The 27,473-nt window shown below is 44.7% G+C and overlaps 1 protein-coding gene across 1 annotated transcript in view; it reads left to right on the top strand.

The window, feature by feature from the left end:
- The window catches only part of LOC124554950, a 645,803-nt gene that overhangs the window by 579,071 nt on the left and 39,259 nt on the right, over nucleotides 1-27,473 (top strand). The window contains exon 19 of the mRNA XM_047128648.1: nucleotides 18,184-18,365. Coding sequence (XP_046984604.1) covers nucleotides 18,184-18,365 — 182 coding nt within the window. The remainder of the gene's footprint in view (nucleotides 1-18,183; nucleotides 18,366-27,473) is intronic.

Here is a 27,473-nt window from a genome sequence, read left to right as displayed (position 1 = left end):
GGACGTCTACCAGACTGGGACGCATTCACCTCTGCTGTCACCGTTGAATTTCCCCCACAAGGTACCATCGATGTCGTAGTTGAGCAGGTCACCAGAATGATCGTTTCTGCGGCGGAAAACACGATCCCCTTGTTCTTTAGGCTGCCCCCAGCGAAAGCTAATACCTTGGTGGTCACAGGAAATCGCTGAGGCCATTAAAGAACGTCGGCGAGCTCTACAGCGACGTAAGTGGCATCCTTCCTTAGAGCACCTAATAGCTTTTAAGCGGTCCCATGCCCACGTTCTCCAGCTCATAAAAAGATGGAAACAGGAATGTTGGGAGAGGTATTTCTCGACCATTGGGTGCCATACGTCACCTTCCCAAGTCTGGACGAAGATGGGACCTATTTGTGGGTACCAGACCCCAACAGTTGTTACTGGCATTAACATCAGTGGCGTGTTATCTATCGACGCAAACGCAATTGCCGAGCACTGTGCCGAGCACTGTGCCGAGCACTGTGCCGAGCACTGTGCCGAGCACTGTGCCGAGCACTGTGCCGAGCACTGTGCCGAGCACTGTGCCGAGCACTGTGCCGAGCACTGTGCCGAGCACTGTGCCGAGCACTGTGCCGAGCACTGTGCTCGAGCCTTTGTGTCGGAGAATTACCTCCCAGTATTTCACGCCCTCAAATGGCAGATGGAAAGCAAAGCCCTCTCGTTCACTGAACGTCACAGTGAACCCTATAATGCTGTATTGACAGAATGGGAACTCCTCAGCGTTCTTGCACATTGCCTTGTTACAGCTCTTGGGCCAGATCAAATCCACAGTCAGATGGTCAAACATCTCTCCTTCGACTACAAGGGACATCTTCTCGTGATCTTCAACCGGATGTGGTGCGATGGCGTCTTTCCATTGCAATGGCGGGACAGCACCATCATTCCAGTGCTCAAAACGCGTAAAAACCCGCTTGATGTGGATAGCTATCGCCCATCAACATCACCAACGTTCTTTGTAAGCTGTTAGCACGAATGGGAAGCCGGCGGGTGTGTTGGATCCTGGAGTCACGTGGCCTACTGGCTCCATGCCAGGGCGGTTTCCGCCGGGGTCGCTCTACCAGTGATAATCCAGTTTCCCTCAAGTCTGCCATCCGAACAGCCTTTTCCAGACGCCAACGCCTGGTTGCCATCTTTTTTGATTTTCGAAAAGTGTATGACACCGCCTGGTGACATCATATCCTTGCCACATTGAGTGGGGTCTCCAGGGCCCGCTCCCGATTTTTATCCAAAATTTCCTGTCGCTCCATACTTTCCGTGACCAAGATGGTGTCTCCCATTGTTCCCCCTCCCCCCCCCCCCCATATCCAGGAGAATGGGGCCCCACAGGGCTCTTTATTGAGTATGTGTCTATTTTTACTGGCCATTAACGGTCTAGCAGCAGCTGCCGGGCCGTCCGTCTCACCTTCTCTGAATGAAGACAACTTTTGCATTTCGTACTGCTCCTCCAGTACTGGTGTTGCTAAGCGGCGCCTCCAGGGAGCCATCCACAATGCGCAGTCATAGGCTCTAGCCCACGGCTTCCGGTTTTCAGCCGCAAAGTCGTGTGACATGCACTTCTGTCGGCGTCGTACCGTTCATCTGGAACCAGAGCTTTACCTTAATGACGATCGACTCTGTAGTGGAGACATCGATTCTTAGCACTGATTTTCGACGCCCAATTGACGTGGCTTCCTCACCTTCGTCAGCTTAAGCAGGAGTGCTGGCAGCACGTCAATGCCCTCCGCTGCCTGAGCAACACCGACTGGGATGCAGATAGCTCTATGCTGCTGCAGCTCTACAAGGTCCTTGTTCAATCCCACCTTGACTATGGGAGTGTGGTTGATGGTTCAGCAGCGCCCTCGGTGTTGCGTTTACTCGACCCAGTGCACCACTTTGGCGTTCGACTGGCAACGGGAGCTTTTAGGACGAGTCCGGTGACGAGCGCCCTGGTGGAGGCCGGAGTCCTTCCATTGATGTTCAGGCAAGCAGAACTGCTCGCCAGCTACGTTGCACACATTCTTAGTTCTCCTGAACATCCAAATAATCATCTCCTCTTCCCATCCCTGGTGGTTCATCTCCCACATCGGTGGCCCTGGTCAGGGCATAAGTTCGCGTTCGAACTCTTCTGTTTGAAGTGGGAGTCCTTGCCTTTACCACCTATACTCAAGGTCCAATCACGGACACCTCCATGGTGTACACCTAGGCCGAAGCTTCGCCTGGACCTTTCACATGGTCGTAAGGACTCAGTTAACCCCGCGGCTCTCTGCTGTCACTTCCTCTCGATTCTTGACATGTACTGGCCCCATGAAGTTGTTTAAAGTGATAGCTCGATGACTGATGGGCACGTTGGCTTTGCGCATGTTTATGGAGGACATATTGAACAGCACTCCTTGCCAGATGGCTGCAGTTTTTTCACTGCAGAGCTGGCGGCCATTTCTCGTGCTCTTGGGCGCATCCGCTCATGCCCTGGCGAGTCGTTTATTCTCTGTACTGACTTCTTGACCAGTTCTACCTCCGCCATCCTTTGGTAGCGACCATCCAGGAGTCCATCTGTGTGCTGGAACAGTCCAGTCGTTCCGTGGTGTTTGTGTAGACCCCAGGCCACGTTTGAAACCCAGGAAATGAACTCGCCGACGGGCTGGCCAAAAAGGCTACACGGAAACCGCTTCTGGAGATCGGCATTCCTGTAACTGACCTGCGGTCATTATAATGCTCAAGGTTTTTCAGCTTTGGGAGACGGAATGGCATAATCTCAGTACGCACAACAAGCTGCATGCCATTAAGGAGACTACAAATGTGTAGAAGACCTCCATGCGGGCCTGTCGGAGGGACGCTATGGTTCTCTGCTGGCTCTGCATTGGCCATACGTAGCTAACACATGGCTACCTGCTTCGTCGTGAGGACCCACCGCGGTGTCACCGTTGCTCACATATGACTGTCGTCCCCATCTTGCTGGATTGCCCACTTTTAGCCGCTCTGCGACGGACTTTTAACCTTCCCAGCACCCTACCGTCGGCGTCTGCCTCAACAGCAGATTTAGTTTTGTTTTATTCGTGAGTGGCCTTTTTATTGTACCATCTAAGGGTGGGCATTTACCCTTCTCTCAGAGGTCGCCACCCTCCCTCAATTTTAACTCTTGTCTCACTTTCTTTGCATTTGTTTGTCTTGTTGGTCGTCTTTTGCGTACATGTGTTCATCTCGCCTTGTCTTTTTCGGGTGGACATTTTAATGGGTTGCAGAGTGGCTGGCTCATCCTCTTCTATTATTGTGATCAGCCAGCCCTGACCATCTGCTTCATGTTTTTAATATCTTCTTATCTTCTTCTTCTTCTTCTACTTGTGGTGTATGTTTTCTCCGTTTTTTGTTCTTTCCATTCGTTATCTTTTTAGTTATTGTGTTGGGTGTTTTTGTACCTTGAGCTTGCTTGCGTCAGGAAAAAATGACTGATGACCCTGTAGTTTGGTCTCTTTATACCACAAACAAACAAATAAACAAACAATTACCTTTGACCAGCACCTGGATATGGTCCTGGGAGTGATTTTTCATAGGGACCTCATTCTTCAAACTGGTGAGGAACTCGACGCTAATCTGGAGTGACGTGGCGTTCAGTTTGTTTGACGTGTGCTGAAGGGTTGTAAAGACAAGCGCACTGATACTGGCGCCTTAATTATGGCTTTCGAGGGAGATAACCTCACAGGGAAGATCGAGGTTGTGTGTTACCGATGTGACGTGAAGCTGTACATCCCACCACCCATGAGATGCTTTTGGTGCTTGCATTTTGGGCATAGGTCTTCCCGCTGTATGGCGGACCCTGTGTTGGCTGTGAAATCTCTCTCCAAGAGGGAAGCCTCTATGTTCCGCTACATATGTGTGTAAATCGTCATTAGCGCCACTCTCCACGCTCGCCAGATTTTCCAGCTTACAACAAAGAAAAGAAAATGCGTGTGTATGAGTCCCTGGTTCGTCTGTCTTACACTGAGGCTTGTCAAAAAGATGACTGACTCCATCCAGTGCCGATGTCTTCTACTTTTGCCTCAGTTACTACATCCATCCCCCTCCCACCTTTTTCTTACCACCCTGGCAGCTCTTGTCCTTTCTCTGGCTCCTGGTAGGGACGGGGCTTCCTCTCAGAACACCCCTCCCCAGCGTTCTTAGATAGGAAGCCTGCAACCTTGGATCAGACAAGGGATACACGCTCCAAGGGTCCGAAAGCTGCTCGCTCTCTGTCTGATCCGGACATTGCTGCCATCTGTTCCCTTACTGACAACACCTCCTACCTCCCTCCGAGGGAGGGGGAGGGGAGGAGGAGCAGCAGCAGCAGCAGCAGCAGTGAAAGTCCAAGGACGAGACTTCCCCGGCATCCTGGGGTCTTAGTCCACTCCTCCTCACTCCTCCTCACTCCGAATCAGACCCAGTTTTTATGTATGTCACCTCCATCATCGTTGGTGGTGACTGCTGACCTGATGCATGTACTCCTCTGAGCTTCTTCATGTCTAACCTGGATTCTCGCTACACGATAGTCCAGTGGAATTGCAACGGATGTTACCGACACCTACCTCTTATTCTGTGTTCTTTCTTTTCAAAATACGCACTTCTGTTATCTTTTCCAACGTTTCATGGTTATTGGGCGCTCTGTCGGAACTATGCCTGGTCTGGTACTGCATCTGGAGGAGTCTGCACTTCGTTTTGCACTGATGCCATTAGTGACTGGGTCCCCCTCATACCAAACTGGAAGCAATAGTGGTACGAGTGCGAACGACCCCAGCAATTACCATTTGCAGTGTCTACCTCCCTCCAGGTAGGCAACGTCTCTGTGTTGAACTGCCTACCTTAATACAGCAACTCTCGCTCTCGTACCACCACCTCGGGGCTTCAGGGCACACCATATCCTGGGGAGGAGTGCCACTTCAATGAGTAAGGATCATCTAATTGACCAACTTACTACAGACTTCGATTTTTTTTCTCCTCAATGACGGTTTCTCACACACTTCAGTAGCCTCATTCCACCTTTTCTGCTATCGATCTCACGATCTTCTCCCTTGCTGTCGTAGCTTCACTGCACTGGTCACCACATGATGATCTTTGTGACAGTGACTACTTTTAGGTGATTCTACCATTCCCCTGCCGCCGCCAGGCAGACAGGCACAGACGTTGGGCATTCGACAGAGCCAATTGGCCAATATATACCTCTGCTGTGCACTTGGACACCTCTCTCTCTCGGATTACATTGATGCAGTCGTGCAGGATTTCTGACACTATTCTTCATTACGCTGGTACTGCTACCGCCTATCCATGGGTCGTCGTCGTCGTCGTCGTCGTCGTCGTCGTCGTCGTCGTCTGGTATCGTGGTGGACCAAGGACGTAGCACTCGCTATCTAGGACCGCCGGCGGGCGCTGCAGTGACACTGTTGTCAGAATACCATTATCGCTTTTAAGCGTGTCTGTGCTAAGGCTCGCTACCTTATCATGCAGAGTAAAAAGGAATGCTGGGGACGTATGCCTTGACCAGAGCTCCGCAGCCTTCTGGGCCACCAGTGACAATCAACTGTCCAGAGTCGTATCGTACATGGTGCTCTGTGCACTGATTCATCAGTCTTTGTAGAACACCTTGCACTTTGTGACAGCATTTGCGCCCTCTTCCTTATCCTGCTACCTTTCTCTTGCAGAAACGATGAGCTGAAGAAACCCACCTCTGTTTCAACCCCCGCCAAGCAGAAGCTTCACTGACTAGGGATTCTTGCAAGCTCTTACCTCTCCACATGACTCGGCCCCAGGCCCAGATTCCATCCACAGCCAGATGATCCATCACTTGGAAATTACCCAGAGGTAACATCTACTCAGGGTCTTTAACCACATTTGGCTCACAGTTGTTTTCCCCTCGCAATGGCAAGACAGCATAGTTATCTCTGTACTTAAGCCTGGAAGAATCCAATGTGTCTCGACAGCTACCGACCGATTAGCCTGACGAACGTACTTCGTGAACTGATCGAGAGGATGGTTAGCTTCTGATTATGTTGGGTATTCGAATCTCGTGGCCGCAGTGTGGTTTGCGGAAGAACTGTCTCCAACTGACCACTTACTCAGATTGGAAACTGCAATCTGTCGGGCTTTTGCTAAACGCCAACACCTTGTCGCAGTCTTCTTTGACCTACATAAGGCATATGACGCGGATTGCCGCCATCCCATTGCAGTTACCCTCCATCACTGGGACTCTCGCAGCCCCCTTCAGATTTTTATCCGTGAATTTTTAACCCAACGGAACTTAGAGGTTAGAATTGGCACTTCACTCAGCATCCCTTGGATCCAGGAGAACTGTATCCCACAGGATTCGGAGTTAAGTATCACACTCTTCCTCGTCGCCATCAATGGGATTGTAAACTCTGTTGGCTCTCTGGTTACACCGGAGTTGTATGTCGACGATTTTTGCATATTGTGCACCTCCCACTCGGAAGCATCTGCTGTGAACGCCAGCTCCAAGGCGCCATCCAACAGGCCTTTGCGTGGACACTTCCCCATGGCTTCCAGTTTCTTCCCTCTAAAACGAGGGTTACGGATTTTTGCTGTCAACCCACAGTTCACCCCGATCCAGAATTTTATTTAGGCAACCAGCTCCTAGATGTTGTTGCATAGTCCTGTTTCTTGGGTCTTATTTTTGATAACAAGCTGACATGGCTACCCCATATTCGCCACCTGAAGACTACCTGCATGCAGAAACGTAATTGTCTCCGCCTCCTGGCCCAAAAAGTTTGGGGTGCGGACCATGCTACTCTTCTTCATGTTTACTGCACTCTGGTTTTGTCCAGACTAGTTTATGGCTGTCAGGCTCCTGGCTCCTGACTCACCGGCTCCTTCCACTCTGAAACTGCTTGAACCTGTTCATCATTATGGGGTGCGTCTGGCTATTGGTGCCTTTCTCACGAGTCCCATCGACAATCTCCTCACAGAAACGGGGATTCTCTCTACAAATGCGATGAAGCCAACTCCTGGTTTCTTACGCAGTCGCCATTCAACGATTCCCTGACCATCCCATGTAAACTTTTCTCTTTGCAAATGAGGGACATCTCCCTCCTGATACCCATTCTCAGGTAGCATTGCTGGTTGGAATGCGCCTCACTTCCCTCTTTTGGGATCTCCATCTCCACTCACTGGAATGATGTGCCCCGTGTATTTCCGTATGGTGCATAGACCATGGATTAAGACCGACCAATTGTAGTGCCTAAGATTTGTCGCCCCTATGATACTGCGGCATCTTGTACATTCCATCCTCGAAGAGTTCAAGGATGCTGATTGTTCTAAAACGATAGATACTACGGGATATGCTTTTACGTCTTCTGCGGGCATGGAACACCATTTACTGCAAGGATCATGCCGTGTTGTTCATAGGAGAACTGCTAGCCATTGATAGTGCCCCCCCCCCACCCCCCTCCACAGTGTTTTAATATGTACCAACTCAATGAGCAGCCTTTAGGCTATAGACCGATGCTAGTCTCGTCATCCTTTGGCCTCTCTGTCTGTGACCTTACCTCTGCCGTTGGCCGTGCCACCTGCTTAGTTGTCTGTCTTAGGGTCCCAAGTCATGTTGGCATCCCAGGGAATGAATTGGCTGACCGTTTGGCTAGAAGCAGTACTTGTCCCCCATTTCCTTTCATGAATTCAGGTGCAGATACGCGACTACGCATTAAATCTCTCTTTGCCCAAAAATGGAATGGCATCTGGTGCCCTACTGCTGTCAGTAATAAACTTTGCACAATCATGGAGACTACTACAGTTTGGCGCTCTTCCTTCCACTCCTCTCGGAAAGAGTCCACTTTCTTCCGTCTATGCATCGGTCATACTAGGCTCACCCATTGTTTTCGCTTGTGTAAGGAGCCACCCCCACAATGTGGCTGTGGAGCCAGATTGACGGTATCCCATATACTGGTGGAATGTCCGTTTCTTTTGGGCCTTCATACTAAGTATAGCCTTCCGGATTCCTTGTCTTTAATATTAGCAGATGATTCACAGATAATTGAACTGGTTCTCAGTATCGTACGCGAAAGTGCCTTTTATTTTCAATTATATCGTTTTCATTTACTAGTGGAGCAGGGGCAGGGTGGTTATGCTTGGGGCCTCTCTACGTATTTTCTGGGTCTAGGACCGATGACTACTACCCCCTTTAGAAAGACCACTCTTTTATCCCTCTGTTTTTCCAGTTTCTGGCTTTGGCCTACCCTTTTACGCTTTCTACTGTGTGGGCTTCTAGCTTTCTCATTGTATAGTTTGACCCCTCTGACTGGATCCGCCCACTTTTAGTGGACACGTCTATCTTACTCATGTTATTTTTGAATTGCAGGCCTGATGACCTCGCCGTATTGTCCCATAACCGCCCTCAATCAATCAACCGCTCTCTCAAACCTTCGGTAAATGTAATTAGTCACCTCCCTCCTTGCTGTTCAGTATCCCCCCTTCACATTCTATTAAGTATTCCCACCTGTGTCACTCACACCTGCTTGTGACGAGGTCATTAGCAACGGACTAACTACTTGGGGAACTGTGCCTGTTGAATGGATCCGGTTGAAACACGTATCGTTTAGAGTGCTGAGCTTTGTATGATAGACACGGCGAGGAGGCTCACACTGCAGAATGATAGCATATGTCAAACTCTTTGACGCTGGTATGTATTCGGTACCTTTCGCCTCTGATGAAAACTTTCGGTCAAAATCGAAATTACCACAAATCCATGCGCATGGCTTAAAATAGGATGTTTTTCTAGTTCTCGAGTAAATATCAGGTGGATTCGGTGTAAAGAATTCATTAATCAGTAATACGCTAAATGCTTTTTTTCTTGTCGTGGGATATTCATCGTTGCTTATGTGCCCATTAAGCCCAAAAGTCTTAGAATCGATATCAAACCCGTATGATTTTTCATTTAACTAATAAAATATGAACTTACCAATTAATTTGGGCCCTCTTACTTCATTGTTGAAACATCTTTAATCGACTTTTTCTATAATAGATTTTTGCCCGTATTTTTTGTAGAGTATCGGTATTTGGTTTATAAAATTAGGACTGTGTCGATAGGTATGGACTAGTGTGTGATAGATTTCCCCCTGAACTCATGGTTGTGGTGACACTGATACATAGCGTAGTCAGAGGCTTAGGTTATACTAGAAGATGACAATTTGGTTGAGAGTCCGCGAAAAGTGATGTCAGCAATTTGATCTGTAGCGTATCCCGATGTCTACGTTCGGCCTGTATTTAACTCATTGTCGTTTTATAAAAACTGCAGTTTCAGAGGACATTGTAAGTAAGGTTCCAGTATGACTGCGTAAAACATTTACTGAGTATTACGACAGCTGTTTCGGAAGACTTCCATTTTCAAGTACGTGCATATGCAAAGTTAGAGAATTACAGTGTGCTATATAGTGCTACAGGAATTTTAGACTTAATTTTTATAAGTGAAGAATTTCGTGAGTAACTGAGGTATAACAGAAATAAGTCGTAATTCTCATTATCGCGAATTACACAAATAACTATGTTGTAATTAATGTTTATATTTCTAAATTTTGTGTGTAAGATGAACACTTTCTTCTGCTTTGTCCTGACGTATATAACATCGGGTGTGACTGTATCTGTTTACTTTTCAGTCAAATTTCACGTGAAATTCTAAAATATCGATTTAATGTCGATTTTGTACTTTTTAATACAGAATGGCGTAATATTTTGTTATATTTACTGTAATTTTTGACAGTTCACATAATATATGTCTTATATTTAAATAGTAACAGACTATGGTCAGAGGTGATTCTATCTTTAGGTATCGTAAGTATGTATGTCCTATCTTTGGTTCTCAACGTAACGTTTTTCTGAGCTATAAATAACATCTGGCGTTACTGTTCGTGGTACATTTCACGTTGACTTTGTGCTGTTAGTTTTCATACAGCAGGGTGTGACGTTTTAGTGTAAATTGTAAATATTTAGTATGGGATAGTTGACACCACAGATGCTTTACATTTGTGTGAGAATAGACGTTGGTCAGAGATGACGATGTGTGTAGATGTCTTTGGCATATGTATCCACTCTGGGCATTTCTCGTGCTTCGGAAGTGTCATTCGTTTTTAATTTATCGTGTTTTTTAAAAGTGCGTTCATTTGGTTGGAAATGTTACCTGAAGATACCGTGGGTATGTATTTTAATGTAGTGTGTGTGTCTTGTTTTCTCTAATTAGGTTGATGTCTTTGCGTAGTGTGTCTCGTTTTGGTTTTATTACTTTTTTATATAATTGGGTGGCATTTTTAGGATCAAAGTTGTTCGCGTAAGCTATATAATGTAGTATTTCAAATTATTTATCGAATGCTTCTTTATATAGTGTAAAATTTATTAATCTATCGATCGTGGAGTTGAAATATGCAAATGTATGTGAAGTGGGATGACATGATTCGGCATTTTTGATTAAATCGGTGGTGGTAGGCTTTCTGTATATTTCGAAGTTGTGTTCAGCAAAAATAACACTGAACTCTAGTACATTGTAATTATCAAACTTTGTATACGTAGGTTCTTGATAATGGAAATCTTTAGAAACAGTGATACTGGAACCTTACTTACAATGTTCTTTCAAGACATATTTCACTGCAGGCACAGTCCTCAAGAAACTAAAATTTCAAAGTAAATTCAGAAGAAGCTGTGTTAATAGGCAAATGTTCCACAAGCATTTTCATGCGTGTTAGGCACATCAACTATGAAAAATGTGCTGATGCAATATACACTTATCTAGGAATGACTAGGCCATATTTTTGGCATTGCAAGGAAGTATCCAGAAACAACAAAACGTTCAGCAAATGCTAAAGCTGCTGTCATCAAAAACTTGTATTGTTTGATCACGATACTCCCTCGTCATCAACGACTGGGTGATGTGTATTTTGTTCCGGTAAAACTGTGATGTAGTCAGTTTACACTGTACTTTCAAAACTGATCAGTATTGAAACTTAGTGTGTAGACTTCCTACGTTTAATTGCGGATTTCGCATTTGTAACTACATTTTATTTACTTTGTTATGCTGCTTACGTGCTGTCAAGTCCGAACTTTTAGTGTTTGTATTAGAAACTCAGAAGCATTGCTAGTTACCATTGATGGTGATGGGGGACGCGTTTCCTGACGGGAATCATTGGCTGCTTATAAATCGAGGACGTACTCCTCCACTATCGAAAAGCCACACATAATTGCTTTCTCCCCATGTGACTGACTTTTTATGGTAATCCTTATTCTGTAGGAGATATTCTAGAATTTTCCTTAATACCAGTTTTGCTTAATAATGCGAGCAATGTGATTTTCTCGTGATAGTGGAATTGTATCGTAATGAAATCACAGGTAGGGGGGTTACAAATTCTTTCGATGGGGAAGCTGGACGAAGCAATACTCTGACAGGACGCAATGAAACTGCTAACATGTTCTATAGACGTTACGTGAAACTGACTTAATTGTCTGGCAAATTGCAGTTGTCTAGTTTCACATTTTTACACCGTAGAAATCTTAGTCAGTCGCTTGATTGTGAATCACTTTCATTTAAGACGGTGTGCTGCAACATGATAGATGTATTTAGTTTTGCGCACTGAGTTGTTTGCTAATGGTTATCTCTCGAGGGAAACCGTCAAAGTCACGTCACTCTCTCTGTCTCTTCCCATTAACATTTCACGCCCCCTTCTACGACAAGGCGTTTCGAGACGATGTACATACTCATGTTGGACAAGAATGGCAAAGGAACTTGGCCTTATTTATGCCTATGGAACCATCCCGACATTTGACTTCAGCGTTTTAGGGAGGCCAAGGACAACCCAAATTTAGATTGTCGGACGGAGACTTTTACTCCGGTTCTTCCGAATGTTAATCCATCGTCTTACCCGCTGTGCCACCACGCCCGGTAATTTCACAGTGAATATTTTTAAGATAAAATGTGAAATAGGATTTGCAAGTGCAGACACAATGATATTTTCAGTTGATTCTCCGAAGTATAACGGAAACAGTGTTGTCACATATAAGAGTTTCGTTTTAAGGGCGGACCATCTACAAATAACAATATCAACTACAAGCGTTTAAAACAGTGTGTTTCGATCTCCCAAGTCTGCTGATGAATGACCTACTGTACTCTGTTGTGACTCGGTAACGTGCTGTATGTTAACCAATTTACCCAGTGTGTTAATAATGCCCAGTGCTAAGGTACACACGAAACGTACAACTTTCGTCTATATGTTCAGTGCGTCTCCTTCCTCTGGTGACCCATGCATTCTGTTTAATAGTACAACAGTAATTTGCGTTGGATGTTTTTACCACAGTACTTAGTTGGTTAAAAACCAGTGTAATAGCATCTCTCTCTCTCTCTCTCTCTCTCTCTCTCTCTCTCTCTCTCTCTCTCTCTCTCTCTCTGTGTGTGTGTGTGTGTGTGTGTGTGTGTGTGTGTGTGTGTGTGTGTGTGTGTGTGTGTGTGTGTGTGTGCGTGTGTGGAAAACTTCCATTTACGTGTTTGTACCTGTATTGCGGAAACTAAGTTTTTTAACATGGTTTCCCGTTCAAACCACTGTGTCTCCTGCGCCTGTGGACACTGAGTTCTTAAGGGGTTTTTAAGAGCACGTCATTTTCACATCAGTGACACCTTGATTTAGTGCGCACTTTCCGCCGTATGAAGTGAAGTGCTCGTGCAAAAGACATTATCAAGCGGACCCAACGACCTTCGTGACGGTTGCTTTATCAGCCAGCGAAGTCGACACGATTTTTTCGTTTTACCGGCGCGCATGCAGAGGTGGAGAGAAGACCTACGCAGCTTCCTCACACATACTGCATATCATTCTTTCGTCGTATATTGGAAAACGCATGAAAGTATGGTTTCACACGCTGATAAGAAACAGGAACATTGGATGCTAAACGAAGTTACTGAAAGTTCATTTCCGTGTGTTAGGTTTCTGGTGGGCGATACACAAGGGCCTTACGTTGAGACATTGGCTGCTTACTCGTAGGTGCCAAGAACGGTTTTCCTTTTGTCTTGCCGCGGTCGACCTTCATCGAGCTTGTTTTATAGGCCAAGCTGAGTTTGCAGTACGACCGACCAAGCGGCTGCATTACACCACACACATTTGCTGTAGCTTGCTGCATGAGTACAGTTTCGCGGCATTATTACGTGCTGTCTGCAGTTTATTTTTAAATAGTAGATATTGCCCAGATTTTGACAGTAAAACGAATTGCAAATTGCGAAACGGCAGTCGTAAATATCTTGTAAAAGGAAAAGCAAGACGTTGATAATTTCGTTTCAGCACTATCATTTTGTTACGGGACGAGCTAAATGGGGATATAGAGACATTTGGTATAATTGCGTTTAGAATTTAGATTTATTATCTGTGCATCGTGGGCAACCATACCACACAGCATGCCGTTAAGTACACCTAAGTATATTAAACATCCATACGTTACCCGAGCACGAATTCGTATCATTTGGCGTGGCCGTGGACAAGGTTTCAAAAACCACTAAAGTAAGATTTGGTGATTACAGTCGTGAAACCTAGTCAGACCGTCTGCAATCGTCACCAACACTTCTGTAGGGGGAGGATCGTCTTATCACTCCATTCGTTTCGATCTGGTCACGAAAGGAGTGCGATTTTCTGAAAATGTATTGTAGGCTCGTCCTTGCTTTCCCCTATCACGATGTTCTGGTAGCCGCAGTTACAGTAACTCCGAATTCTCCGAAACGTAATGATGTAATTTCGTTATCATTGTGACTTTATACTAATTGCTTTATTGCTGTACGAGCCAAGTAGCTTTCTTTCATTTTTTTTTTATATGTCGAACAATGCTATCTCCTAATCACGTTACGTAAATGGAATTTTCTGGATAAACTTACATGCCACATATCGAAAGTCAATTAACGGACTCATTAAAATTTGTGGTGGACATGTATACTGTTCAGTATGTCAACCAAAGATACCTTCTATTAATTCATTTCGTTTTCTTAATCTGGGTTTGAGTAGTTCAGCACATCTGCAACTACTAATTGCGTTTTAGTAGGATGATATTGCTGAACAATACCGATACGGTGATATGTGCAAAAATAGTTAAGTAATGCTTAAACCAGCTGCGCTGTCGTTATGTGAAAGCTCTCTCTCTGTCGTGTGCCCAGGCTAGAAATTACTGCTACGGAACTTACACGAATATACAGGGTGTACATAAAGTCCAGGAACACTCAATTATTTATTGAAAGCCTTTTTTACAAACATTTGATATGCAAACTATGAGTGACGCGGCAGACGTCAATACGGCAGTCGCTTCCCGTATTCTCTCCCGGAGCTCTGCTACATCACTTGGTAGAGGCGGTACATACACCAGATCTTAGTGTCCCCACAGAAAAAGGTCGCATGGAGTGAGATCTGGTTATCGGGGAGGCCATTTCATGAAACAGCTGTCCCCTTTCTGTAGCACGGCCAATACATCGATGCGGCAGCTCCGCGTTCAGGTAACCACGAACTTCACGAAGAAAATAGGGTGGAGCCCCCATCCTGCTTAAAGATGAACGGAGCGTCTGATTGCATTTGAGGCATCAGCTGTAGCATACTTGATTTTGTCGAACTCCAACACACAGAAAGCTCTCTCCACACCTGAACTCACCATTTTTGCAATTTGCGCTGACTATCGGCAAATTACCAAAGTACGCTGTGGCGGTATACATGAAGGGGGGGGGGGGGGGGGGGGGGAGGGAAACACTTTCAGGGTTTCCCTTCAAAATGACAGATGTGTGATATCTGTACAATGTTCGACTCTTGTGCAATAAATAATTGAAAGTATTCCCGGACTTCATGTACATCCTGTATAGTTAATGCGGCATCATTAGCTTAGAAGTGCGGTATCAGAAGCGCTGCCGTGGTCAGCGCTCAACAGCGGCGGTCAGCCTTTCGTGGCAGCGGCGTATTTGTGTAATTAGTCTTGCACGTTATGACTAGTTAGAGCTCTGTCACTGTAATGGACGCTTTGTCCTTCGTGGCTTCCGCTGGCACAATGAAAAGTGTATCAGAACAACTGTTTCCTTTAACGTATACTGGACACGTGAAACCCTTCTTCGGAAACAATTTCTGTTAGCTTAGCCTACATCTTAAGTTCGATACAACGGTCTGAGCAAATAATAGGTAAGTAATGCGTAAACTAGCTGCGCTGTCGTTATGTGAAAGCTTTCTGTCGTGTGCCGAGGCTAGAAATTAAAGCGTTATTGCGGCGCTGCGGCAATCTTGCATTATGCTAGATCTGTGATTCGTGTATTCCGTATCATCTGTTATTTGGAAAAAGTGTTTCGTTACTTAAAAGTTGGGACTGTCATTTATTTCAAAACCTCTTATAACAGTATTACGCAGAATTACTAAAACCTCTTTTAGAGACTGCTACCCCGCCTGTTGTGACAATGAACTGTTCAGTAACCTGGTTGGATCTGACATATCTTCGTTGTTCGCGACATATCTTATTTGTGGGTTGAATCCTGAGAAGCGGGGACAAAGTCATTCTTGAAGTCTGTGTCAACAGTAATCGCGTCGTGCTTGGGTAGCTCAGTCGGTAGAGCACTTGCCCGCGAGAGGTAAAGGTCCCGAGTTAGTCTCGATCCGGCACATAGTTTTAATTTGCCAGGAAGCGTCACATCAGCGCATACTCCGCTGCAGAATGGAAATCTCTTTCTACTTTTAAGCTTTCATTCGGAATCTGGAAGCCACTGTGACACAGATTTTTCTTTTTACTATGGCAAGACGAGCGTCGTGGTGAGGAATAATGTATTTAGAATAAGAATTACGTATGCGTAACGTGGCAACCTTCACCATTGCACTTAATATTCTGAGTTGACTAACCAGCTGCCTCGCCCAACCAGCAAAAGTCCCTCAACCCGTTTTACAGGATGGGTGTAGGTTAAGAGTAAAGTGCGAAGCCCCTAACGCAATAATATTGACTAGTGAAGGACGTTTTGGTTGTGTGCGAGATAGTAGTGAGACATATAAATGAGCCACGAAAGGTAGAGTCTGTGTTGTGTTGCAAAAATTCTCAGAGATTAAACTTCAAATTAAGATGTATTTTATATGGGTGTTTCAGGAATCTGCACATTGAAGTTTTTTTTAATGAGTTACGCACTCCTCTGTCTCGTACCTTTCATGTTAAAAACTGACATACATCTTATCCTCTCATTGATTTTGAACACTGAAATTGTTACTTTTCGAGATCCGCAAACATTGGACAGTAACCCATCTCGGATTCGATGGTTATTTTGTGTGTGCCTTTTCGAGTTCCAACGATTTGTGCATTGTTTTGGAGGTGGATGTGAGAAATACGCTCGACATTTGCCTAGATTGTGGGAAATCGCATAAAATCACTTACAGGTTGGACTGTGTCGTGTACGTTAAACAGCGTCTTGCTTTGATCTGAGTCTGGCTCATAAGGTAGTGTATCGCGCGGTTAGTTGTAAAAGAAATTGGAAAGTGGAACAGATTTGGAATTTGGAGGATTGTTTTGTTTCGAAATAATTTTCTCGCCACCTTCGAGTGAGAGGGATTAAAGGATGAACCTGTTCATTAGCTAGCATTTTTAATAGTGTGTTCCTCTACCAGAATCATCGTTTTTGTTTCACTTGTTGAACAAAACGGCCACAAAATGGAATCAGCGGGTTCCCTCGTGACAGTCTCCACACATTACGTTTTTAATAGTGTTTGCTGTGAATGAACTATGTTCTATAAACATAGACAAATGGAATGGATATCATCAGTCCATCAGTTTTAGGCGCTACATAATTTTTTTTTTTACTCAAAAGGTGACACTCAGATACATAAATTTCATGCTTAAAAATTAATGACGTTTGGCGTTTTCCATTTCCGTGACATTCAAATAGCGGCTCGGTGTCTTCGGTGTCAAATTCTCTTTCGATGGACTTAACTGTGCACTGAGTATTGCCCTGAATTGGCTACTGATGTACTCGTTGGCGAGCGCAATCCAAACAAACGTAAGATGTCAAAAGCAGAACAGCTTAATTATTCGTGAATGTCTTTGGCTGCATTGGTTCTGCTTTTACATGGGGGAATGAAGTGGGGATATCCAAATAATTTTTGACATTTGCTTGCCCTAAAGATTACTACGAAGGCAGAAATAACGAATTTCCCGTACAAAACGCACAATTTTTTTATTCGGAGGCACGTTGCCCTTATGTTACGATATGGTGTTAGTTTTTGTTGTTGGTACCGAATTCTTCGCACGTTTGATAATTATGGTGTCAAGCATGAATATTTCACTCTGCAGCAGTGTGTGCGCTGTTCTGACAATTCCTGACAGGTTGAAATTGCCCCAGAGCGGGACTCGAACTCGATTCCCTATCAACTGTTTGGCGTCTCGTCGACAAAAACATTGATGGGAACAGGACAGTCCATAAAATATTCGAGGCTCATATAAAGACAGCACAGCTATAGGAAAAATGAAATAAAAGTAGGGTACGTTATCAAGCTTCACTCGTCCAGTACACGACAGTAACTATAAGTCTGGGAGAATGTATAAGACACTATAGTAACAATCTCATTTAGCTCGTTTTTCGTAAAAACTAACTTATTCATATCCTTTGGCGGTGCCTCAGTAATATTTACGTCACTGTATCTTTGTTAACTTCTTACTTGAACTTGCGCTACATGTTGTTTGTGGATTCTGCATTCATTCCTTATAATTATTTTTCACCTTCGAAACTGGTACGTTTTTCAAGAAAAACGTATTGTTTTAACTTCCCAAGGTGATATTGATTTGTTTTTTCCAGTGTCATTCTTATAATATAACGGTTCGCGTCGGTGATAGTCGTTCTGCTAGACGAATGTGCATTAGATACTATAAAGAGTTTAACACAATATTTCCTTTTTTATGCGTAGTTCTACCCGGAGAACGTATGTCGGGGAATTTACATCGAAACTGTGCTGTAATTAGAAGATGATTTTCTAAAGTAAGCTTTTAATTGAGGATTCTGGTATAGATGTGTTCGCAGATACATCCTGTTTGCCAGAATGTTTTTATTCTCTGTAGACCGATTCGTATACTAGAAGTGACCTTTAAGAGAATGTGGGTAACTGAGTGATGAATTTCAAATTCTTTGGATTACAAGCCGTATGCCAACGCATTATTTTACTCCTATGTTCGCACATTTCCTTTTAGGCTGGCTGGATCGCTGGCAGCAACTGTACAGCACTGCAGAAGAGCTGCAGAGAGTGCGCTGCTTGCAGCGCGAGATGGTCACCATGCGCGAGGAGATGATGGATCTCGCCAACAGGGTGACCAATATTTCCAGCGAGCTCAAGGACAGAAGTCAGCTCGATGGTGTCATCCAAAAGGTCAAGGTGAGTACTCTTTCTGAGCCACCTTTCTATCTTTGCGCATGCACGCATACCTCGACTGAAAAAATGCGGTGGACTATCCGAGACTCGGGAATTCGGTCTCATTGTCTCGTATGTTTATTGACCCGCCAGGTTAGACGAGAGCGCTAATGCGCTGCTTCCTGGACTCGGGTGGGCGCGCCAGCTCCGGATCGAATACGCCTGGCGGATTAACGACAAGGGCCGGTGTGCCGGCCAACCTGGATGTGGGTTTTAGGCGGTTTTCCACATCCCCACGTCCAGCTTCAGTTACACGCCTCGCAGACATTTGAAAAACGTTCGCACTATATCATAGTTTACACTCGATGCAGGCAGCTGGGGTACACTAATTCCATCCCGGGGTATGGGGTGGCGGCAGGAAGGGCATCCGGCCAAACCTCAAAATTAACCATGACAAATCCGTACTTAAGCTTGCCGACCTTGCGCACGATGCGGGACAAAGGCAGTAACAAAAAAAGGAGAATCTCGTATGTTTATCGGTATCACGTAGTGATTTATAATTTTTATGCTCTCGCTTTTTTGGTGAAGGTTGTTTCTAGTCCGATAATATCGTGAAGAACAAATTCCTAAGGGACCAAACTGCGGAGGTCATCGGTCCCTAGACACTTCCACACTACTTAAAATAAATTGTGCTAAAAACTACACACACACACACACACACACACACACACACACACACACACACACACACACACACGAGGGAGGGCTCGAACCTCCGGCGGGAGGGGCCGCGCAATCCATGACATGGCGCCTCAAACCGCACAGCCACTCCTCGCGGCTCTGGTCGCATGACTTCCAGATAGTATTCCTTATTGACCCTTCGACCATAAGGCACTACGCCATAGTGATCGAAGAAAACAGTGAGGAGAACCTTCACATATGATCGAAATTATCGATCTTTTTTTTTCGGTCTTGGTTCTACAGGCAGTTTTTATTTGTATGAATGGGCCTTGGCTTTGACGTCATACCTGTTATGACCTCCTTTACAAGTTTTGGAGCGTTGTCGACTTCATTCAGCAATTCCTAAGCGATGTCTACGCGATGTCTTTGGTCGAAATTCAAGAATTTCGGAACCAACTTTGCTGCTACACTTTTCATGCCCAAAACATGGGAAGAAATTGCTTGGTATGAGCCAGAGGATATACCGACATAATCAGCAACTTCTCTGATGCTAATACGGCGATTTCCCAGAACCATTTTCTTTACTTGTTCCACATTGTCGTCAGTAATTTCCAGGGCGGGCGTTATCTTAAACTTCATTTCGACCGTCTTCGACAGGTTTGCACTAATCGTACACTCTTGTCTTACTCATAGCAGATTCGCCAGAAACCACAGTCAACATTTCGAATGTGATGCTGCACTTCATTCCATTTTTAAAGCAAAATTTAATGCAAATTCTGTTAGCCATCGTTTTTGAAAGTAAAAATTTGCAGAGCACTCGAAAACGCGTATAACCTTTTCGACTGTTAACAGTAAACTAAATATTCAAAGCAGTTGAAAAAAGCAAACATACATCAGGAACATGTTTTCCAACAAGATAAATAAATTGAGTCATATGTATAAAGTCCGCGAAATTTAAAAATTGCATTTACTTTTTGATCACATATGACTTCAATTTCCCTTGTATTACGTCGGTGAATCTGGTATCGTTGTGAAATGGTGCTTGGACAGATAAATTACTATTTTGATCCCTCCAACCTTACACCAAGAAGGACCATGACTTCTATTTTCTCTTCCGCGCCATTAGCAACTAGTCTTCGGACGTAGCATTTGGCAATGGCTGAGGGGCGAGATAGTTGCTTTCATACACGCACGACGCTTAATGAAACTTCAAGATGCAGTCAATTTATTCCGGCCGTAGAGACCTAAAGCGACGTACAACCTACCGACTTTTGCTTTCTGAAAACGTAACCAGGTGGATCACCCTGTTTAAAGCCTTGACTCTCCTAGTGTGCGCACGTGCTAAGTTAGCTACAAGTGTGTCATTGAGCATAACGATAATAGTATCCGCGCATTTACTGTTGGCGGCTATCGACTTGTTTTAGCAAGGAATCTCCAGCCCCCACAAAAGCCCCCTGGAATAGAATGTGTAACTTTCGCATTTAGTGTCACCATCAAGAGATATGCGACCTGCCTTCTGAGTTTCCTACCGAGCAACTACAGAGTCAGAACTAACATGCGTAGGAAACGAACTTCTGAATGTACCGTGAAATCGAGTCTGAAGCTGTTGCTCAGTGGAGGAAGAGTGGGTAGCGCTTTTGATTAACCAAGATCTGCGTTATCGTTACTTTTTGCACAAAATACTAAAAAATACCGCAACAAACAAAACGTGGCTTCTATTGCGCTGTGACATTGAGCGCAGAGCTTGGCAAAAGCGCACTTTGACCGAATACTGATCTTTAACGTTTGGAGAGGAGGAGAAATACCAGTAAAGCCATTTGTATACTAGCTAGCATCAAAATGGAGATGTGGGTGTCCTTATTGTCGATGCATTGTTGAATTGACAGAGATTAGTTCGTGAAACGTTTACCTGTCGCACTTGGTAGATTACGTCAGTCTGTGACGAAATGTAAATCATGCCTTCTCTCTCTCTCTCTCTCTCTCTCTCTCTCTCTCTCTCTCTCTCTCGCCCCCTCCCTCCCCTTTCAACGTTATAAAACTTAAGAAATATTAACTCCTGTTTTGTAATACTTTGAATTAAATTTTTAGTGTTTCTTCTAAGACATTTTGTGCTACAACCACTGATAACTAACTTTTAGGTAATGAGTATGTAGTATAGTTTATGCAGCGATCTTACCTTTACTAAAAAACTGACCGTGTGTATCAGACTTTTTGTATTATAGTTTTCAGTCCAGGACACGGACCATCTTTGGATCAGTTACTAGAAAAAGGGTGTGTCAGAGTGTAGGTATCAGTACTTGTAGAAACAGTCTTTTCCCAGTAACTGATATGAAAGTGATCAGTTGCCAGTAGTGAAACTCGCTATCAATAATAGTTCCTATAATTCATGCAGTCAGTTGTTTAATAAACATATCACGATACGACCACGACATTCTGTCGTCACTCTAGTATGTCATGCCTTCCAATAGCAGGATTTCAGCTTAGAATGTCAATGTCATTTAATATTTCTTGTTGTCTTCTAGTGTTCAGGGTGATGGTGCTAAACGGGGGCAAACTGCAGGAGACGATCCCTGAGAGAATTAGTAGAGAAGGTCATAAGGACATGTGGTTGGGATTGCGTCCACTTGAATGTGCAGGCAAAACATCTCTGACAATGTAGGTTTCAGTGACTGAAAGCACACATGAGAACACGCCGGGCATGTTTTGTCTGTAGTAATGTTTTAGTGGCAGCGAACCATCAGCACTGGTTGAGCCTCAATGTGTGGGCGCGGATTACCGGCGACAACAACGCCTCATAGCCGAGACATATCTGCACTTCCTGCGGATGACCTTGCCTCTCCGGCTGGAAGACTTGTATTTGGTGGTACGAAGGGCATTGTGACTACAACATAACGGTGCTCCAGCTCACCTCCCCCATCTCCATGCGAGGGGAGACACAGTAAGGTTTCCATTCGGTATCTCCTTGTTGAGGTTATAACGAGAAGCAGAACAAACGGAACGTGTCGGAAAGGGAGCATATCAATTTAAACCGTCAACTCTGAAGTTAACCGTTCAATTTTTGTTTATATTGGAGAATTATCGAGAAAAGATCTCACAGAGCAGTGCACGGATTTTTGTGCTAATGTTAAATAATAACTCCTAAATAGGGACTATGAAGAGAAACAAACTCTACTTGTAACTAGACAGTTGAACATTTTCTACTAGCAAGTACTACGATGCAACACTTCCGTAGGTGCTCCCAGGTGCCATACAGGGTGTTAAAGAAAATAATCAGATATTCGTACAGGAGACAGTATTGGCCAATATTATATTACAAAAGACGCACTGAATGTATGTTCGGTAACATAAACGTCTTGAGCTGTAGGCAGTTTTACTTGTGCGGAAAATATTAATTTTTCTGTAATTTAGGACGTTTTTTCTATTTGAGTTGACTCGTTTTTTATTTGTTTACTTCTTCCATCGACTGATTCTGATAACATCTCGCATAGTAGTTACAACAGTCTTCTAGGTCATCCATTCCTCAAGTACGGTGTTGAGAGCTGGAGATAATGCAATTCACAGGTTGCATTCATTTGCGAATGTGGCAGGATTCAGGAGTGCAGTAATAAATTACCACGATACCAACGCACAAGTAGATATGAGTATAGAAGCGATCATGAAAGTAAGTTCGCTTTAATCTCTGTTTGTGGGAAGACTAACAGGGCGAGACACATTAACAGATGCTTTTCCTCAGCAATTTCTGCGCAGCAAACTATGGTCACAGTTGGAGAACGTTACTCTAGTAGAGGACTGTCGTTCATGCATTACGGACGCCATCCAGTTGTCTGCACCTTGTACGACAGTGCCTAACCCCTACATTTAATGCCAACGAATTGGTCGAGGAGATCCATTAATATGGCCTTCCCGTTCGCATGCCCTTAATGCTTAGAATTTCTGGGCGTAGATTCATTACAAAGCTTTGGTTTTTATCACATCAAAGGGCAATTTTTACGTGTTACGGACTCCCGTGATCGATACACGTATCGAGCTAGATTGTGCGATGTTAAGGCACTGCATTCTTATGTGGGAGGACGACGGTTCACATCGCCGTCGGGCCGTCTACATTTACATGCCGGCTGGTTATAATTAAAGAGGTCCGATGTGGGCTGTAATTATCTTACGGCAGCGAAACTTCGTAGAGATTCTAATGCGTTAATGCGGAATCGATTTATTCTGGAAAAGAAAACAGTTCCAATTTCGGCCGCTAGGTGCACATATGACGCTGTAAATGTGAGAAAGAACTTCAGGAATGTTTTCCTATGTAATGGATTAGGAACAGGATGTGGGCAGAAAAAGACAAACAAGTGATAAAGGCATAATGTTAATTTTATTATTAACCGCCGCTTACACAATTGGTTCAGTATGGGAACCGGAGACGTCGACCAGATGTTGCATCGCCGGCCGGGTGGCCGAGCTTTTCTAGGAGCTTCCGTCCGGAACCGCGCGACCGCTACGGTCGCAGGTTCGAATCCTGCCTCGGGCATGGATGTGTGTGATGTCCTTAGGTTAGTTAGGTTAAGTAGTTCTAAGTTCTAGGGGACTGATGACGACAGAAGTTAAGTCCCATAGTGCTCATCCGGAAACGCTCTCAGCAGTTCCGGTGGAATCTGAGCAACGTGTTTGTGTATATTGGCCTTCAGATAAGGTACGAGTAGAGACCGAACGTGTCCCTGGTAAACGCGTTGTTTTAGTTACCCCAGAGCCACAAGGCACATGGATGCAGATAAAGTGATCTTGAATGCATGCATCTAGAAAACCTCTGGAAGTCACACGTTCGTGGAAGGTTACGTTAAGCAGATATCTCACTGGGCGAGCGAAATGGTGTGTTGACGACATCTTGCATGAAAACAGTGGTTTCCACATAGTTGCGCTCTTCCAGAGCAGGAGTCACATGCTGTAGGAAGTGGTCTAGATAACGTAGACGTCACGATATATCTGACAGGCCCTCTGGGTATAGAAGAACGGACCGAGAACATAGGTGGTTGCGAATCCACATCATGCAGTCGCATACGGCCAGTGCAATGGCTCTCCGTGCACGACACGCAACAGTACCCCAAATTCGGCAATTCTGCGCAGTCATATCCCTGTAGTTTTAAATATGCGTCGTCGCTTCATAGAATATTGCCCAGCCACATGTCGTCAGCTTTGATCTGTGCCAGAAACCGAAGAGCATATCCAGAACGTTGCTGCGGATCATGACGTTTGAGTTGCTGCACCGTCTGGATCTTGTACCGGTACCAGTGTCAAATAGATCGCAAAACTTTCCGTACCGTTGACCATGGGATGGACAGACCTCGTGACACTGCACGAGCACTAGCACTCCCCGGGGCACATGCTGCATGGTCAGTTACAGCAACAGCAACCTCGTCGATAACTTCGGCTGTGAAAGGACGCCCACCTCTTCCAGGTGCCACACGAAGCTTACCTGTGTTTTCGAATTTCATTGTAATTTTGTTCAAACCATTCAATGACATCGAGCGTCTCCGTCGGCGATATTCTCTTACAGCAGCACTGTAATTTCTGCCGTTCACATAAAGCAGTTTCACTAACAACGCACGGTCTCTCTGTTCACTGACGTTATGGCTAGTCAAATGACAGCATGGATATCGTACAGTCATACAAACTGTGTTCAGTGCCAGATTTGCGCTTAGTGGCCACAATTGAAACTAATTTTTTCCAGTGTAAATCGGTTCCGCGTTAACGCATTAGCTTGTGTACGAAGTTTCGCTGCCATACGACAATTACAGCCCACCCTGGACCTCCGAAAGTAGCTACACTTCAGTTATAACCACCCGGTACATACTCCGCAAGTCACCATACAGTGCGCGGCCGAGGGTGTCTTATACCACTACCAGTTATCCCCTTTCCTGTTACAGTCGCAAATGGAGCGATGGAAAAAAGACTATCTAACGCCTCCGTACGACCCCTAATTTATCTTACATTGTCTTCGCATGAATTAATGTACGTTGACAACAGTAGAATCGTGCTGTAGTCAGCCGCAAATGCTGCTTCTCTAAATTTTCTCGATAGTATTTCGCGACAAAAACGCCATCTTTCTTCCATGGAGTCTCATTTGGGTTCACGGAGCATCTCCGTAGTACATCTTGCTTACGTTACTTCTAGCTTTCCGTAATCGTGTACTGTTAATGCCAAGATGGTTCCTCTGAAAAGAACACGGTCGGTGTTCTTCCCCCAATTCGAACTTTTGCTCCGTCCCCAAAGGTATGTTTGCATGCGCCATAAAAATTGAACATTTCTGACAATATAGCTCAGTGTTGTACGGCAATATTGCGACCATACGAATGGCAGCCACATGTACAGCATTACGGGCCACTATTGGCCGGCAGTGTTTGACGCCATACATTTCTGGGCCAGACGTGTTTACAATGGGCCACACTATTGCCACAGTATGGGCGAACACGAGCTAGTGGAAATGTGTGCGGCTGTGTTACTCGTACATAAGACAAAGAATAAAGTTAAAAAGAACGAGCAAAATCGTGCTTTGTGGATGCGTTCTTAAAGTACAATAAGGGCAGCAAATCGGAGCGTAGACTATCGTCGACGTTCCTATAGGTGCTGTCAGGATGCGGCGGGATGGCACCCCAGACCATCACTCGTGTGTTGTCGGGCCGTATGGCGGGCGACAGTCAGGTTCGTACCCCACCGCTGTCCGGTTCGTATTCAGACACGCCTTCAGCCTGGAATCTCATTGACTGGAATAGAATTGTCTTCAGTGATGAGCCCCGCTTCGAATTGAGCCCTGATGACCAGCAAAGACGTGCCTGGAGACGGACTGGACAGCGGTGGGATACCAGCCTGAATGTCACCCACCACATGGATCGACAGCAAGGAGTAATGATAGGGTACGCCATTTCATTTCACAGCAGAACCCCTTTGGCCGTTATCCGTGGCATCCTTACAGCACAGCGATATTCTACGGTCCGTTTTGTTGCCCTTCAGGGCAAGCCATTCTGAGCTTACATTTCAGCTAGGTAATGCCATTCCGCAACCTACCTTGGCCAGCAAGGTCGCCGGATTTCTCCCCGATTGAGAATTTTTGGACCATTATGGGCAGGGTCCTCCAACCATCTCGATATTTTGTTGATCTAACGCGCCAGTTTGACAAAATTTGGCAAGATATCCCTCAAGATGACATCCAACAACTCTGTCCTATCAGTGCCAAGCCAAATAACTGCTTCCATAGGGAGCAGAGCAGAGGTGGACCAACGCGTTATTGACTTGCTCAATTTGTGAAGCTCTTTAACTGAATATATCATCCAGTTACTGAAATTGTAATGATATGTTTGTGTGTACATACACATCACATCTACCGATTCCATCCCATTCGGATAATTCTTTCGTTGGGCATCGTTTTAATTTTTTTTTTTTTTAGTGTGCTTTATGGTATATGCTGTTTCCAGCAATTCGTCATCAGTAATGCAGCTGTACAGTAGCGGATTTCTTTTCCTTCTTTTCCTATGTGTGCGCAATATGTTAAATTTGTTGATGTTCAGAGACAACTGCCAAGAGCCTGCACCATTCGTTAATCCTCCGTGTAGGTCATTCTGCATATCGATACTGTCTACTGGCGTTTCTACTTTGTTATAGACAACACGAACATCTGGGAACAGTCTTAAAGAGCTTCCGTCGCATTCTACCAAATCCTTTATATGCAGTGTAAACAGTAACGGTCTTACCACACATCCTTAAGGTACTCCGGAAATGCCTTCACATTTATCGTTTATGTTCTGTTAATAGCGGCGTTTTGAGTTCAGTCTGTATGGAAGTGTTGTATCCAGTCTCATCTGGTCTGTTACTTGGTAAGCTGGTATTTTTTTTGCTAAACAGCAGTGCGGGCTGGTGTCAAATACCGGTGTCAAGGAACACAGCTTCAACCTGAGCGCCTATATTTACGGCTCTCTGCATCTCAAGGACGCACAGGGCGAGCTCAATTTCAAAAGATCTCTCTCTGCGGAATCTATATTGAATTTTACATAGAATAGTTTCGTTCTCCAGAAACGTTATAATACGTCAGCACAAAACATGTTCCATAATTCTGCAACATATCGACGTCAACTATACAGACCTGTAACAGGGTGCATCTGTCCTACGACCCTTCTTGATAAACAAGAATGACCTGCGCTTTTTTCCAATCGCTAGGTACCCTTTATTGCTCCAGTGATCTACAATAAGCTGCTGTTAGAAGATTTTTTCGGATGATCTTTGTAGATCTTAGAGGTATCTCATCTGGTCCTGATGCCTTTCCACAACTAAGAGATTGTAGTTGCATTTGACTTTCGCGTTTGGTTATCTTAATATATGCCATTTCGACGTTCGTACGATGACCGAAAGGAAAGACCGTGTTATGATCTTCTGCGGTGGAACACTTTCGGGAGACCGAATTCAGTATTT

This window comes from Schistocerca americana, chromosome X, assembly GCF_021461395.2.
Source record: "Schistocerca americana isolate TAMUIC-IGC-003095 chromosome X, iqSchAmer2.1, whole genome shotgun sequence".
Classification (NCBI taxonomy): Eukaryota; Metazoa; Arthropoda; class Insecta; order Orthoptera; family Acrididae; genus Schistocerca; species Schistocerca americana.
This window is presented reverse-complemented; position numbering and strand designations above follow the sequence as displayed.